Source organism: Sinocyclocheilus anshuiensis, unplaced genomic scaffold (genome assembly GCF_001515605.1).
Source record: "Sinocyclocheilus anshuiensis isolate Anshui unplaced genomic scaffold, SAMN03320099.WGS_v1.1 scaffold58, whole genome shotgun sequence".
NCBI lineage: Eukaryota > Metazoa > Chordata > Actinopteri > Cypriniformes > Cyprinidae > Sinocyclocheilus > Sinocyclocheilus anshuiensis.
Window position 1 is genome coordinate 3585257 of NW_015547688.1, and position 16246 is coordinate 3601502.

Below are 16246 nucleotides of genomic sequence, written 5' to 3' on the forward strand. Positions count from 1 at the left end.
AGAGAGCCGCAGTCCTGCAGAGTTCAGCTCCAACCCTAATCAAACACACCTGAACAAGCTAATCAATGTCTTCAGGATTACTAAGGCTATAGGTAGGTGAGGTTTTTTTCAGGGTTGGAGCTGAACTCTGCAGGACTGCGGCTCTCTAGGACCGAACTTGCCTACCCCTGGTTAGTGGGTGGCCCAGCATAGCACACTGTTCACAAAATGTAAATAGTGAAATTACTAGTGAACATGTCTTGCATGTCAGCATCCAAAAACACATCATACTGTATTCTGATGTTTTAAGCAGGCATTTGCTGCATCATAATGCTATTTAAAACAAACCCAAGTCAAAATCTTCCTGAACAGGGCAGTGTTGGCACAGGAGTCCAGGTGCTGTCTGTATCTCATAGAGGGATCAAGCTTTTGAAAATGGTCAGGAGCAGTGCGGTAGCTCCAGACTACTTCAGAGTTCTGCGACCCTACAGGTACCATTTTACCCTCGTTTCTAATTAAATTGTATTTTAATGACTTCAGTTAATGATCACGCCATGAATATTTTGAGTTGTGGATGTATTGTGATCATTGTTAACGTCTTACAGCTACACAGACATCATGTTCGTCACCATTCCTTCCAAAAACATGCTGGAGTTCAACCTCACCAATGAGAAACTGATTCTGTTCTCTGCCAAAGCTCCTCAGGTCAAAACCATGATTGACTACTTTATCACAGAGCTGAAAAAGGTCCGTTCTCACACACATTGGTTTGCTTCGGCGTAAGGAATCGCTCTCAGATAATCCTCGCTGAAAAAACCTGTGTAGACCAGCATGAATTTCAGTCCTGGTCCAAGCTGGTTTATGTTGGTCAGAGTTGGTTTAGTGCAGGGGTAGGCAAGTTCGGTTCTAGAGAGCCGCAGTCCTGCAGAGGTCAGCTCCAACCCTGAAAACAAAACTCACCTGCCTGTAGCCTTAGTAATCCTGAAGACATTAATTAGCTTGTTCAGGTGTGTTTGATTAGGGTTGGAGCTGAACTCTGCAGGACTGCGGCTATCTACCTCACCAGTGAGAAACTGATTCTGTTCTCTGCCAAAGCTCCTCAGGTCAAAACCATGATTGACTACTTTATCACAGAGCTGAAAAAGGTCCGTTCTCACACACATTGGTTTGCTTCGGAGATGATGTGGTGCTGTGCGTTAATTGTGCTCTCTCTCTCGCTCTAGGACTCAGACTATGTCGTTGCTGTGCGTAATTACATTACAGATGACAGAACGCTGCTGAGTTTCCACAAGGGAGACATCATACGCTTGCAGAAAATGGAAGGCCTAGATGCAGGTGAGACTGCTTTAAACCAGTCGTGAAGACCTGACATTACTCTTCACATTTGGGGGGAAAAGAGACTAAATGATTAGGACAGCAGCTCTGAAATATAACAATTGAAGACACACATGGGTCAATAATGTAATCTATTCATTATGTGTCCTTGCTGAATAAAAATATTAATTTCTTTACAAAAAAAAAAAGGACCCCAAACTTTTGATCTGTAGTTTATTGATATAGACAAATAGTATACTGGGGATTCAAAATATGTTGTAAAAGGTACAATAACTTGTTCATCTAAGCTCTGTGGCTGTTTCACAGGCCAGTGTTATGGTTGCATAGTGAAAAAGAAGGTGATTCTCCTGGAGGAATTAAAAAGAGACACACCTGATTTTGGTGGGTCGTGTGTGGACACTTGAATGGAGTGCTGTTTTGTGGTTTCTTCATGTGCTGTTTTTCTGTGCTGCACTTAGCAGTGTCATTGCAGTTGAATTGCTGGTGTGCAGACATATCTGAAATTCTGTATCCCTAGTTGCATGTATAGAACCTGTCTTCCTTCCCCATGCATGATGGTTTCACTGCTGCTTTTTATACAGGCTCTTCAGTCTACTCTTAAAATGCCATGCTACTGTCACACACACTTTCACACACCATTTCTTGTATGGTACTAAGGCTGGAAGTTTGGGGCCATTCATGGGCGATCTGGGGTTTTTCCTGTGGAGTTTGTTCAGCCAGTGGCTGCTCCTGACTTCATTAACATTCCTGTGGACAAGAAAGAGGAACCCAAGAATAAGCAGGGTCGCGTGGCCGCCTCAGCAGCTGTGGCAGTGGCTGTAGGGTCTGCCGCCGCAGCCCATGAACTCGACCGGTCTATTGAGGTATATGTGTTTAACAGGCACATAGTCTGAAATTCTGATTTACGTGTACCGTAGTCCCTTCTGAGTGCCGTTGTGTTGCTGCATCTCACCTCTAGGTGGCGTCTCCTGTCAGTGAGTATGCAGAGGCTTACGCAGACAGCGCTGACATGGACATCGATGAGAGAATCTTGCAAGACAGCCAATACAACATGGTGGAATTTGCAAAGAGATATTTCAGAGGGGCCCAGAGAAAAAATGGGTCAGTTGATTACATCATAAGGGAAACTGCGAGTTCATGTTCGCACAGTTACATAGTTGAATTAAAAGAAAATGTGTAATTGAAACATTGATATTGCTTATATTTTGCAGTGATTCATATAAGAAAAAGTCAAAGAAAACAAAGGAATCCAGGGAACCATCAGAAATGGTGAAATTTTCCAAGGTATAGAATGCGACCATACCATCACTTTTAAATATGTAAAAAAAATAGTTGATTTGAAATCAATATTCTGCCATTCTTTACTCAATATTCTATTATAAGGAATGGAGCTGGGGGTTTTAAGCTTTAAAAAAGACACAAAACAACCATAAAAGTGGTCCATACATCTTGTGCACTATATTGCAAGTCTACTGAAGTCATATGACAGCTTTGTGTGAGAAACAAATTGAATTTTAGGTTGTTATTCACAAAATTGAATAATTCAGTGGCAAAGAACCATCTCAAAGAATGAGATTTAGGGTGAATATAATGTTTTTTTCTTTCAGTGAATAATGACTTAAATATTGAACTGATGTCTTATATATCTTTTATATTATTATTTTATAATATTTTAACACCTTTTATATTATTATTATTATTATTACTACTATTGAAAAAAGATTTGTTTGGAATTACATGAGGGTGAGTAAATTATGACAAAATTTTCATTTTTTTTATGAACTATTCCTGTAAGTTTAAAGAAAATCAAGCAAGACCTCTCAAAATTTTCCATATTTCTGATGCATATTCTGATTGATTTTTGTTTTGGTTATGTAGTCTCCAATTCAAGAGTCCCTAATCGAGTTCACCGATGAAAACATGAACAAAGTAGCAGCAGAGATTTTTCTTGGTAAGCAGAATGTTCAATGTGAACTAATTAAGAGGCAGATATTTTTTACTGTCATCTATAAAAATGTTGTGTTTACTATGTAATACAACTTCAAAAATTCTTATCTTGCAGCTATAATGAAGTTTATGGGAGACTACCCTATGAAAAGCCAGATGGAGCAGGAGGTTGTGAGCACCTTCCTAAGGGTACGCAGCTCTTCAAATAGCGCAACAAGAATTCCCATCATGAATTATTAAGATAACCAGACAGGAATGTGCTAAATGTCTTTAATGCCACTGCAATATGCAATATGAATAATCTCTTTTGCAGCTGAGTGGCGAGTATGGACTACTGAGAGATGAAGCGTACTGCCAAGTCCTCAAGCAGATCACAGTGAACACCAGCTCCAAGACGTATGAGTCTGCTTTCTTCTGAATGATGAAACCATGGAGGGTTAATTTTAATGTGCCAGACAGAGTCATAGATGATCTTTTCTGTATGTCTCAGGGAGAGTTGTCAGAGAGGCTGGAGGCTGCTGTACATCCTCACTGCATACTACAAGTGTTCAGAGGCGCTCAAACCTTACCTGCTGAGGTACCTCCTAGACGTCTGTGCAAGTCCAGGGGTGCACTTTCAAGGTATACTGCTGCTTTAGCAACATGTTACAGCTACACAGATAAGATACTGACTGATGATTACACGAACATGATATATTGACAGGCATTTCCAAGGCTTGTGAGCAGAACCTAAGGAAGACGTTCCAGTATGGTGGACGTGTTGAACATCCTGATGGGATGGAACTGAAAGCTATGCTGGTTAGTTGCACATAAACAAATTTTCATGCTAATTTTAGTGACATTTTCAGCGATTTCTGCTTAAACATGCACAATCCAACATTTTCAAGGCTGGAAGGAGCTCCAAACGCCAGTTGTTTCTTCTTCCTGGTGGAATTGAACGCCATCTAAAGATCAAAACCTGCTCAGTATGTTGACTCTGTGATATTTAATGCAACTTGATCAACCATGTAATTCATTTAATTGGAACAATGTGGTTCTAATTTTTTTTTTGGTACTTTGAAGGTGGCTTTGGATGCCATCGAAGAGCTGTGCTATGAGATGGGTCTGCATAAACTTGAAGCCTTGGATGAATATGCTATATTTGTGGTCACAAACAGAGGTGAGATGACAAAAAGGAAAACACATAATCAAAATCTAATATCAGATTTGTAGTAGCTGATATGGTAGTTCATTTATCTTAGGAAATGAAAGGGTCATTTTAACTTAAGGAATAGTTCACCTAAAGATGAAAATTTACTCACCCTCAGGTCGTCCAAGATGTAGATTAATTTCTGAGAAATTTAGCATTACATCACTTGCTCACCAATGGATGCACTGTAGTGAATGGGTGCCGTCAGAATGAGAGTCCAAACAGCTGATAAAAACACCACAATAATCCACAAGCAATTCACGTGACTCCATCAATGAATGTCTTGTGAAATTAAAAGTTTTTATCAACTGTTTGGACTCTCATTCTGACGGCACCCATTCACTACAGTGCATCCGTTGGTGAGCAAGTGATACAATGTTACATTTCTCAAAATCTGTTCTGACAAAGAAACAAACTCAGCTACATGTTGAATGCCCTGGGGGTGAGTACATTTTCAGCAAATTGTCATTTTTGGGTGAACTCTTCCTCTTAAGATGATAAAAGTGTTACAAAGATTGAAAGCTGTATTCTCATGTGTTGTCAATTTTTCTCCAGGTCAGAATGTCTGCCCTCTAAACAAAAGGGAGTACATCTTGGATGTTGCTACAGAAGCTGAACATGTTGATAGCAACTACAGTCTGTGGTTTCGAAGAGTGATCTGGACGCAGCCACTGAAGTTTGACAATGAGCTTGGAGTCACTATGCATTACAATCAGGTACATCAGCCAGACTGATTCAATTTCCCAGACGTTCCTTTCATGCTTTGTGCTGCTTATTGCGCAAGTTACAAAGATCTGAGGCATTTGTTCTCGATTTGATCGAAGTTTTCTCTGTTCGGGCTACTAATCTGATCTTCATTCACATTTTACAGGTGTCCCCTGACTACTTGAAAGGGCTGCTCAATGTTGTCCCACAGGGTAAAGCCAGTGAGCAGCAGCTACAGCAAGTGTCAAAACTGGCAGCTCTGCAACATCGTGTCAAGGACTCGATCTACCTGCCCACCTTGTAATGCAATTAATCTGACTGACATCATATCCTGAATTTATCAACCAGAGAAAGAACTGACTTATGTATCAATGAAAAGCTTTAAAACGGGTCACATTTACCCCACTGAACCAAATTACTATTGCACTTCATATGTGTGAATAGATTACTAAAATTGTAACCCTTATACACATTGAAATTATTATAATATACCTTTCAAAAGTTTGGGGTCTGTAAGATTATTTTATTCATCAAGGATGCATTAAATGGATCAAAAGTGAAAGTAAAGACATTTTATAATGTTACAAAAGATTTTTGTTTCAAATAAATACTGGCCTTTTTATTTTTCTGTTTATCATATAAAAAAGTGGTATCCTCAAAAATGTTAATATTAAACAGGACAACAGTTTTCAACATTGATAATAATGAGAAATGTTTCTTATGCACCAAATCAGCATATCAGAATGATTTCTGAAGCATCATGTGACACTGAAGACTGGAGTAGTGATGCTGAAAATTCAGCTTTACCATCACAGGAATAAATTGCATTTTAACATATATTATTTAAAACAAAAGGCAGTCATTTTACATTGTGAAAATATTCTACAATATTATATTATTAATGTATTTTTGATCAAATAAATGCAGCATTGGTGGGTATAAGAGACTTCTTTCAAAAACCCAAAACTTTGAACTGTAGTTTGAGATATACATCAAGCTTGGTTGCCATCATTCTGGTCTCTTAATGAGACCGCTAATACAATCCCAGGGATCATTACTAGGTATGAGGGAGAAATTAGTCACTTTGGATAGATCTGTCCACATGTTAATTACTGTGCCAGTAATTGTAGATAGGTCAAATTCACAGTTATAAAAACACAGTGTTGTGCTTGTAATTGTTCAGTTGGCCCCTGATGGAGAACAGCACCTGGCTGATGTCCCTCAGCTAATATAAGTTACCTCTTCTATAGACTAACGTTTTCTTGTTCTCTGCCATCAGCCATGAGGTTCAGGAGTATATCCCCACCCAGCTCTTCGGTCTCCAGCGGCACCAGCAATGGTTAAACATGGTGACCCAGCACACGCAGCAGGTGCAGCCCCTCACTCCTCATCAGGCCAAAGCACAATTTCTGGGTGAGGTGTTGACTTGGGAGAACAGCCAGTGTGAAGGCGCACTGCCTTTTATTCCAAACACTGATTGTTGTGCTTGTGTCTCTGTTTCAGGGCTTGTGAGTGCTTTTGTCATGTTTGGCTCATCATTCTTCTACATACAGAGTAGCAGTAATAGTGCTATCGACACCCCATGCATACTGGCTGTCAATCAAAATGGTCTGAACTTTCTAAGAAAAGATACTCATGTAAGTTTAACCCCTTTATTTCCAATGCTTACTAAAAGCCTACAGTATGTAAAAATAACCTCAGGACTTTTTGGCCATGGTTTTTAGGCTGTATTTCTAAAACTACAGCATATTTTTAAATAAGACCTGACCTAAAAATTAAAATTCTGTCACAATTTAGAAAGCCATATGTTTGAAATGACTTGAGGGTGAGTAAATAAGTCTCTTCTGCTCATCAAGGCTGCATTTATTTGATAACAAATACAGCAAGAACAGTAATATTGTGAAATGTTAAATGCAGCCATTACTCCAGTCTTCAATGTCACATGATCCTTCAGATGTCATTTTAATATGCTGATTTGCTGCCTAAGAAACATTTCTTATTATTATCTACATTATTATTATATGTTTGTGCGAGGTACAGACTTGAATGACGAGGTTAGAAATTTTTTTGTTGTTTAATTTATACAAACAAAAGTATGCAATGATTCAGTGATTAAATATGTCATCTGCTTTGACACTGCTAAAGTGTCCATTTTACTGTATATTTTTCTGCATTTCCTCCCATGATATGTTATAACGGTCTCATATAGACGTCACAGCTGTTTTCAATGTTCTTCAGGAGCCGATGGTGAAGTTTCCGCTGAAGGAGGTCCAGTCCACCCGTACACAGAGGCCCGCAGCTGGCTCCAGTTACCCGTATGTGGAGATAATGCTGGGTGACCTAATGTCTCAACGCATTACACAGTTACAGCTGGACCAGGTATGGACTTTGGAATATATGATTGCAAATCATCATGTAATCTAATTGTGCAATATCTGCTCATTTTAACGCCCTTTTAAGGTGTGTTGTTAATCTGAGTTGGTCATTTTCACTGGGCCTGTGTGGGCGGAGCTTATTCCTGTGCGTTTGACTTTACAGAGTCTTGAGCTGTGCCGTGTTATCGCCATGCATATGGAGAACCTGCTGTCAGTACGAGAGAAGAGACTTACTCTGCCGCCCAGTGAAATCACTCTGCTCTAGCACCCCTTCTCACAGATGATATTTATTATTACTTTTATGGCAATAATTGCAATCAGACACTATTAAACTCCTACACGTCGAAAGTCAGCTGTCATTATTGATAGTGCAATATGCCTGTTTGCAATTTCAAACCCAAGTTCCAGGATTAGCTTGTTATGCACAATAATTTGCATGCATTCCTTTAGGTTGAACATATGGGCCTATAATTTAAAATGGTATAGTACTACCTCTAGTTCTGGACACGTGATCAGCAATACTTTATTTTTGTATGAGAGAGAGGGAAACACTTTTTTAGCCACTAGTTTTGAAGTTCCTCTCTTAAATACTGATTTGCACTACTTGAGACTATTGTATGTTTTAAATATTTATATATTGTTTGCATTTATGTGTCATGTGGATGTGAATGGGAAATGAACTATATGCACAATGAATGTAGGTTTAATATGAAGTCTTTATTCTAAATAAAAAAAAGAAAATCACAATTGACCTGTGTTTTCCCCAAATGTGTATTACTTATTTACAGTAGATGCACAATTTGAGGAATCATACATTGAATAATATATTTTAAAAAGCAGCATTATTATTATTATTATTAAATAAAGCAAAAACTATTAAAAACATTTTTGTTAATTGAAATAAAGCTTAAATAAATTACAATTTATTATGCAATAAAATACAATAAATAATAAAATAAAAATATATAAATATTACATGTAAAACTAAAACATTTCAAATGTCGCCTGGAATACGTTTAGGCTGAAACACTAAAATTACTAGCTGGTAATTAATAAAAGCAACATAAAAATATTCAAAAGTGAAATAAAACTAAAACTCATAAAAAAAAGAATTTAAACAAAGAGTAAGATTTTAAATAAATAATAATAAATGACAAAACACATATCATTAAAAATTAAACTAAAATTAAAAGAAAATGTAAAAATAAAAGTTAATTAAAAATTGTAATAAAAACTTTAATTGTATGTAAATAATACTAAAAGAACATGATTTGATTGGCTGCTTTCTCCATGCTATGAAATTGAATTGCTGCCAGGCAATGATCAAACATGTGAGTAAGTAAAGCTAATCCAGCGGATTCCTGATCCGTGTTTTCCACACGCACGCTGGCGGTGGGCGTGGTTTGGTGTATTGGTCACAGATTCTTGCATTCTGATTGGCTCTCCCAAGACGTGGTTCCTGTGAACTTGCCCTGTGGTCAAACTGCAGAAACACAGAGCTAAAAACTTGCACGGCTTGAGGAGTGGATACAAAAGAAACTGGAGCTTGCATGAAGGATCACATTGTTTCTCTGCACCGATTAACGCCTAACGGAATTTATATCAATCTGAGACGGCGCGGGCTGTAATATTTCTCTGATTCGGCTTCAGGATGATGAAGTTTAGGTTCAGACGGCAGGGAAACGACCCTCATCGTGAGAAAATCAAACAGGATCTGTTTGCATTCAATAAGGTATGTGGGATATATAGCGTTGGGTCTCCTCTCTCTCTCTCTCTCTCTCTCTCTCTCTCTCTCTCTCTCTCTCTCTCTCTCTCTCTCTCTCTCTTTTATAATTTATTGTTATTTTAGTATTTTTACTAAAAGCGCCATTTATTTAGCTCAGTGAGTGTTTTGTTTAGTTGAAAATAAATAATGTTTGTTTATTTATGTTTGTTATTGAGTCTTGAATGTATCCTGCAGTGGTGCTGGCAGTTGCAGGGTGATTGTGAGGATTTTTAGAGCTCTTAAATAATAATGAACATGTTACTGCTCTCCTGCCAAATTCATAGAAAGTGTTTGATTGTAGGCTCTTTACTGATGACCAAACTGGCACCATTACAGCACAATCAAACATTTCTTCCCTCCTCCTCAGTGTAAAGCAAAACAGGAGGAAATGAGCGATCTCATATTATGCATGTTTTTAGAGTAGCCTATTAAAGTCCCCACTTTTGTTCATTTCTCAAATGCTGCTGATGACATTTATCCACAGATGGTTTAGGAAAACCAGAGCGGCGGTGTCATGCTGATGAAGCGTCATGACACTGTGTGTAATGTTACAGGAAGGCCCTGTTATTTATCAGGTCACATTTTGTCAACCTGTGAAAAGAGATCTGCATCATTCGGCCAACTTCAAGCCTGGTTTTGCTTAAATTTGTCTGTTAATTTAAGGGGACATTTTTAAAATTACCCAAAAACCTGTTTCTGCAAATCACCTCTCTCTCTCTCTCTCGAGCATGCATGCATGAGGTTTCGGGCTTCCTTGAAATAGACTGAAAGAACATTTAATTCAAGCAAATGTATTCACACATGACTTATTGTGAACGTGTTCTATTTCATTTACTTTCTCTGTATTAACATGCATTTGCTAGTATGGCAATGGTTTACAACTATCATGGCCAGATATGACAATATAAGCGCATGAAAGTTGTTTGAATTAGTAGCTTTTCTTTTTGTTAGTGCACAGTTGGACTTTTATGGCTTCAAGAGAATGAGAAATATGTTGTGTTTGCGTGTAATATTCATCTTCATCAACGGAGCTCATTAAATCAGATCGAGCGTGTTGTCTCTTGTGAGTGACCTCAAAGTTTTCTCATGTTTCATGTTTATACCGGTACGAACGACTGATAATCGACTGACTAATATAGGGTTAGGGTAGTTAGGGTTAGTGGTTAGTTGTGCTACATATCTAGTTTATAGGAGTATAATGGTACACAAACATGACGGTTTGGTACGTACCTCAGTTTGTTTTTTATTAAACAGTGGTTTACTAAACAAATTGCTCTTTCTTTAAATAAATTCAGTTATAATTAACATTTTCTTAGAGATAAAAACCTACCTCAGCTTATGCTCTAAAAGGGAGCCCTTTTACAAAAGATTAGAGTTAACAACAGAGCCCAAACTTAAATTCAATTACTATTTATTTTTAAATATAATAATGAGCACTCAACTTAAAAAAATGCAAAATGCAAACCTGTAAATTGCACATAATGCAGTTTTTAAATTAACTTCTAAATTATAACATTTCTCTTTGTTGTTGAAATATATTCATTTACACAGTGGCTGTCATAACTTGTTTTATAACAGATTTATTTAAACATACATTAAATAATTAAGATATAACTAACAGGTAAAGTAAAATATAATGAGTATAATATTTCTGGAAATGCTCTTCTCTAAACTTAATTTCTCTAGCGAACTAACAGCTGTGGACACTGATGACATGCCTGAGGTAAAAAAAAATGCTACTCACATTTTGTTTACAAGCTGTATTATTGATGTCTTTCCGCGGTTGAAACACTGATTGAGCGAACACACTACATGAGACATGAGATGTTCATTCATGTTTATTTTGCGTTAAAACTAGTAGTAAAGAGGAAATGCTGCCGTTTGAACTTAGGCGTTTATACAGCGATCTGTCACACCACATCAAAGAGCGTCAAAATGGCATTTTTTGTTTGAATTTCCTGAAGAAAAAAAAAAGACAAGTTTAGACTTTGTTTCTTATCAAAATGAACAATATATAAAAAAAGGTATAAGAAGTTTCCAATGAAGTTCCATTCGTGCAGTGGTTAAAACAACACATGCATACCGAACCTAAAGACGCCTACCGAAAGTTTTTGGTACGAATAGGTGTACCGTTACACCCCTAACTAGTTTACAGTGTTGAGTTATACATGTAACAAGGTCATTATTTAATTTTGGCTTATTATTTTTTGGCTTGTTGTCTGTCTTTTGCAGGAGGTGGAGGAATTTGTCAAGGGCTCCGGAGAGCATGGTATTGTGGTGTTCAGTCTGGGTTCTCTGGTCTCCTCCATGCCAAAAGAGAAAGCTGCCATCTTCTTCAAGGCTTTCAGTATGATTCCACAGAGGGTAAGAAATAATTTTTTTTTTCCTTTTATTTTTATTTAGTTTAATATACAAGATTAACAATGCACATAAAAAATTAATATTGACAAAAAATAAGGAGAGACATTAAACATATACATATCAGATTTATGTTACACAGCATATACAGCTATAGTCCTATACATTATATATATATATATATATATATGCATACATATGTAGTTTATAATTTATTGTTATTTTAGTATTTTTACTAAAAGCGCCATTTATTTAGCTCAGTGAGTGTTTTGTTTAGTTGAAAATAAATAATGTTTGTTTATTTATGTTTGTTATTGAGTCTTGAATGTATCCTGCAGTGGTGCTGGCAGTTGCAGGGTGATTGTGAGGATTTTTAGAGCTCTTAAATAATAATGAACATGTTACTGCTCTCCTGCCAAATTCATAGAAAGTGTTTGATTGTAGGCTCTTTACTGATGACCAAACTGGCACCATTACAGCACAATCAAACATTTCTTCCCTCCTCCTCAGTGTAAAGCAAAACAGGAGGAAATGAGCGATCTCATATTATGCATGTTTTTAGAGTAGCCTATTAAAGTCCCCACTTTTGTTCATTTCTCAAATGCTGCTGATGACATTTATCCACAGATGGTTTAGGAAAACCAGAGCGGCGGTGTCATGCTGATGAAGCGTCATGACACTGTGTGTAATGTTACAGGAAGGCCCTGTTATTTATCAGGTCACATTTTGTCAACCTGTGAAAAGAGATCTGCATCATTCGGCCAACTTCAAGCCTGGTTTTGCTTAAATTTGTCTGTTAATTTAAGGGGACATTTTTAAAATTACCCAAAAACCTGTTTCTGCAAATCACTTTTGATAGCTTGTGAAGATGAATTTGACATTGTCTGTCAAATCTACTAGAGTTCCTTCCTTGCTATTTTTGGTTCTGCGTTATTGGTTTTTGTTGTTGTTGTAAAAACAAGGAAATCCCCTTCCTGACAAGACTGCACTGAATAGATCTACTGCATTGTTAATTGTAGCATCAGGGCTCATTAGAGGTCAATGAAGTATGAATTTTTTATTTTTTTTTAAGCTCAGCAGAAAAAGCGGGATTTCAAAAGTCTATATGATGTACATGACATGCGAGTTTAAGTTCTGAATGTGTGATTTCCTCTTCTCTTCTTCTACTCAGACTGTTGAACATGGATTCCCAAACCAGCCAAGTGCTTTGGCCTATGATCCCAAACTGCAGCTTATGGCCATTGGAACTAAATCAGGGGCCATCAAAATGTATCCTTTTGTGAGTGCTTTCCTCAAATACAGTGGATGTAGTTTAATTGTTTTGTTAATATACACTACTGTTTAAATGTTTGGGGTCAGTAAAAGTCACAGTAAAGACGTTTACATTGTTACAAAAAAAAGTTGATTTCAAATAATTGCTGTGCAGAATTCTCTATTTATCATTAGCTAAATAATCTTACTGACCCCAAACACTTGAACTGGAATCTATATGTACTCAAAAGTTTGTACACACCTTCTCAGTTGTTTATCTTCCCCATTCAAATAATAAATTAAAAATTTAAATCAAACAAAAATTAAGATAAATCAAAATTATGTATTTATTTTGATAATGATTTTGTAAGTATACCCACTGTTTGTGTAGATTACAGTGAGTCTCTCAATTGGCTTCGTGAGCTGCATCTATGGTTCTTAAGTATTCAGTCCAAATCATCCATTAAAACAAGTTTTTAAAGAAATTCATATATAGGTATGGAGGGGGGAGCGCTAGCTGTGGGACGGCCTGATCCGACAACCTGCCACTCACCAGATCTGAGCGAATATCTGTCAGCACTTACAAACTAATGCCTCATCCATCAGACAAGAAAACTCATGATGGAGAGAGGACAGGGACTGGTTCTGAGGTTGAGTAATGAGAGGTTTGGCTTTGAAAGCATTTCCTCTGATTGGGTGTTGGAGGGGGTGTGATGAGAGATCAAAGTTTGGTTTACCCAGTCTGACTCTCATTCTTTTTAAAACTGGATGTCTTTGAATAACATTTGGGAATATAATATTAGTTTAGTGTTGGCGAATTTCTCTCTTCTGTCATCAAGAGTTCTCTTTGAGAGACTTTTAAGTTCTGTTCAGACGTTTCTTCATTATTTTTTAACAAGGAAAGCTAAATGACTTGGTGTCACGCTAGCTTGTTTTGAGAAAAAAATCTGCGGAATGCATTTAAACATGGTACAACAATTTTAATCAAATTATTTAATAATCCAAGAGATCCCAGAGCTTTTTATTTTAGGACCCTGCTAGAGAGATATGATCAATCTCAAGACCTGCTGAAAATGTTTTACAGTGAAATATGAGGGGGAAAACTAAAGTTAGTTAAATGTAAGTTCATTTTTTTTTTTTTTCCTTTCATAAGGCTTTAAGTAATCTATGAAAATAAGGATAAACCTGAAGACATGACTTTGAGCTATACAGATAAAGAGAAAATATATATTTTTCTTTCTTGATGCCGCTGCAAGAGCAGCTTTATGGCTATATTAAACATTTCTTTTTACTTATTGATTTATTAATCATTGACATGGAACTTGCACATTAGTAAGTGAGTCATATGTTGGTCCAGTAGCTGGATTTAGTGAGTTCATTCAAATAAGGATTTGTCAGACTGATTCGAAACAGTGACTCTTTTTGAACGCTTTATTAAAGTTGTGGTAGATGTTTTCTGTATTGTGACGTACGTCTGAGTCTAACGAACAAGTTGCGCTATATGTTTTTACATGCAGCCTGTGAAGAGCGCCAAAGCTGAAAAGCAATGCGGGAAACATAAGTTATGCCCACTAACAAACTTGTTAATTTGACATGAGCTGACATGTACACATGAACTATTCTCACACTTTGCGTTAACCACAATTTAAAAACTGTTGTAATTAACATTCATGCAATCGGTGGGGGATATGCACTACATTGTGAAATTAAAGGGGTCATATGATGCTGTTTTAAAGATCATTATTTTGTGTATTTGGTGTAACAGAATATGTTGACATGCTTTAATGTTCAAAAAAACACATTATTTTTCAAATACTGTACATTATTGTAGGTCCTCTATGCCCCGCCTCTCTCAAACGCGTCGTTTTCAACAAAGCCCCCTCCTTTGACAAGCGCAGTCTGACCCAGTGCATTGTTATTGGCCGAACACCACAAGCACGCATCGGAAATGTAACGCCCCTTACTATAATCGCGAGCTTTAGCTTTCAAAGTAAATATCAAGACCATTAATAATGTCGTTAGTTTTACCATCAGTTCAAGCCCGAAAGAGCAACAGAGTCGCGTGACAGACACAGTGATGATGCAGTACACAAGCCGCGGTTAAGACAGCTGACGTTATTTCCACATAGTGACGTAGATATGTGGGGGCGTGTTAGAACGAGCTGTTTTAGGTAGGCGTGGTTGACTCTTAACTTTTATAAAGAATATCTCTTTGGATTTGAGACTTTAGTCTTTGCAACTTTACAGATCTTCTTTATGCACCAAGAGCTTGTAACACTCCAAAGAGAAAGGAAAACATGAAATCGCATCATATGACCCCTTTAAGGTCTTCCCAGTTCTGTGCATATATGCTGAATTGTATATGTGTTGATTCCATGTTGGCCTGCTTATGTCTTTCTGCTTATGTCTTTCTGCACTCCTGTCTTTAATTCATTAAGTGCAGGAGACCCAGACACTTTTCCTATGGGTCATGCGTAAACTTGGGCTAAATCAATAACCATATCCTGCTGGATGAAAAAACTATATTCTTTATGAACAGCTTATAAATTGAACACAGCATACAGCCATCCAGCATTTTATCAGTTCCTGCTGAGTTATTTGATCAAGCTGTCAATGCTTTCTTCATTAGTTCGAGAAAACTGGAACGCTGCTGTGGTTTGATAAGCTCCATTTTATCTGGATTGGTTCCAGCTCCAGATGTGTGGTTTGCACTACAGCCCGACCGATATATCATTTAGCCGATATTATCGGCCGATATGAGCCTGCCGCCGATATGAATTTTTTTTTTTACAGAACGTATATCGCAGATTAAATGCTTCTGAGTGGTGTAATTACTTAGTTTGTCCAGCAGAGTGCGCTCCATTGTTTGCACGCTCGGTTTACTCCCGAGTCCGCTGCTTCAAATTATCCACCCACCACCCACCTGCACCTATATTTGATCGTCACATTGCAATGATTCTAATTCTTAGTTTTGCATGATGATATGAATGGATGGCTCATTTTTAACAGCAGATTCAGTGACGTTAGAGACTAGAGCTGATCTGCGCATCACAGTACGCGTCTGCGGCACATTAAAGCCTGTGTTACGGCCACCGGAGCTGATCGCGGCTGGACTGGTGTTTATACTGGCCGCGCCATGGCCCAGAACTCATGCTTATCACATCGGTCACATCACATCGCGCGGCGCGCGGCCGGTGTATGTTGTCTACACTGGATGCCTTAAACTGATGCCTCGTTCTATTTATGACGTGCTGACACAAAGTTCAAATGAATTTCAACGGTCGCTTTGTCGTTTCCTGTTGCGGTGCAGACACGGTGTCAGCATAGTTTGTCAGTACAGTC

The 16246-nt window shown here is 37.6% G+C and overlaps 2 protein-coding genes across 2 annotated transcripts in view; both read left to right on the forward strand.

The window, feature by feature from the left end:
• LOC107703324 (unconventional myosin-XV-like) overlaps nt 1-8027 on the forward strand; it is a 38436-nt gene extending 30409 nt beyond the window's left edge. Inside the window, exons 47-66 of the mRNA XM_016505913.1 lie at nt 352-470; nt 585-726; nt 1203-1314; nt 1621-1695; nt 1972-2177; nt 2273-2415; nt 2526-2598; nt 3193-3265; nt 3377-3450; nt 3575-3657; nt 3752-3882; nt 3965-4059; nt 4149-4226; nt 4324-4420; nt 5006-5166; nt 5322-5455; nt 6435-6568; nt 6659-6792; nt 7394-7534; nt 7694-8027. Coding sequence (XP_016361399.1) covers nt 352-470; nt 585-726; nt 1203-1314; nt 1621-1695; nt 1972-2177; nt 2273-2415; nt 2526-2598; nt 3193-3265; nt 3377-3450; nt 3575-3657; nt 3752-3882; nt 3965-4059; nt 4149-4226; nt 4324-4420; nt 5006-5166; nt 5322-5455; nt 6435-6568; nt 6659-6792; nt 7394-7534; nt 7694-7795 — 2307 coding nt within the window. The 3' untranslated portion in view covers nt 7796-8027. The remainder of the gene's footprint in view (nt 1-351; nt 471-584; nt 727-1202; nt 1315-1620; nt 1696-1971; nt 2178-2272; nt 2416-2525; nt 2599-3192; nt 3266-3376; nt 3451-3574; nt 3658-3751; nt 3883-3964; nt 4060-4148; nt 4227-4323; nt 4421-5005; nt 5167-5321; nt 5456-6434; nt 6569-6658; nt 6793-7393; nt 7535-7693) is intronic.
• A 995-nt stretch (nt 8028-9022) lies between these two features.
• The window catches only part of LOC107703430 (lethal(2) giant larvae protein homolog 1-like), a 55956-nt gene continuing 48732 nt past the window's right edge, over nt 9023-16246 (forward strand). The window contains exons 1-2 of the mRNA XM_016506055.1: nt 9023-9262; nt 12825-12922. Coding sequence (XP_016361541.1) covers nt 9182-9262; nt 12825-12922 — 179 coding nt within the window. The 5' untranslated portion in view covers nt 9023-9181. The remainder of the gene's footprint in view (nt 9263-12824; nt 12923-16246) is intronic.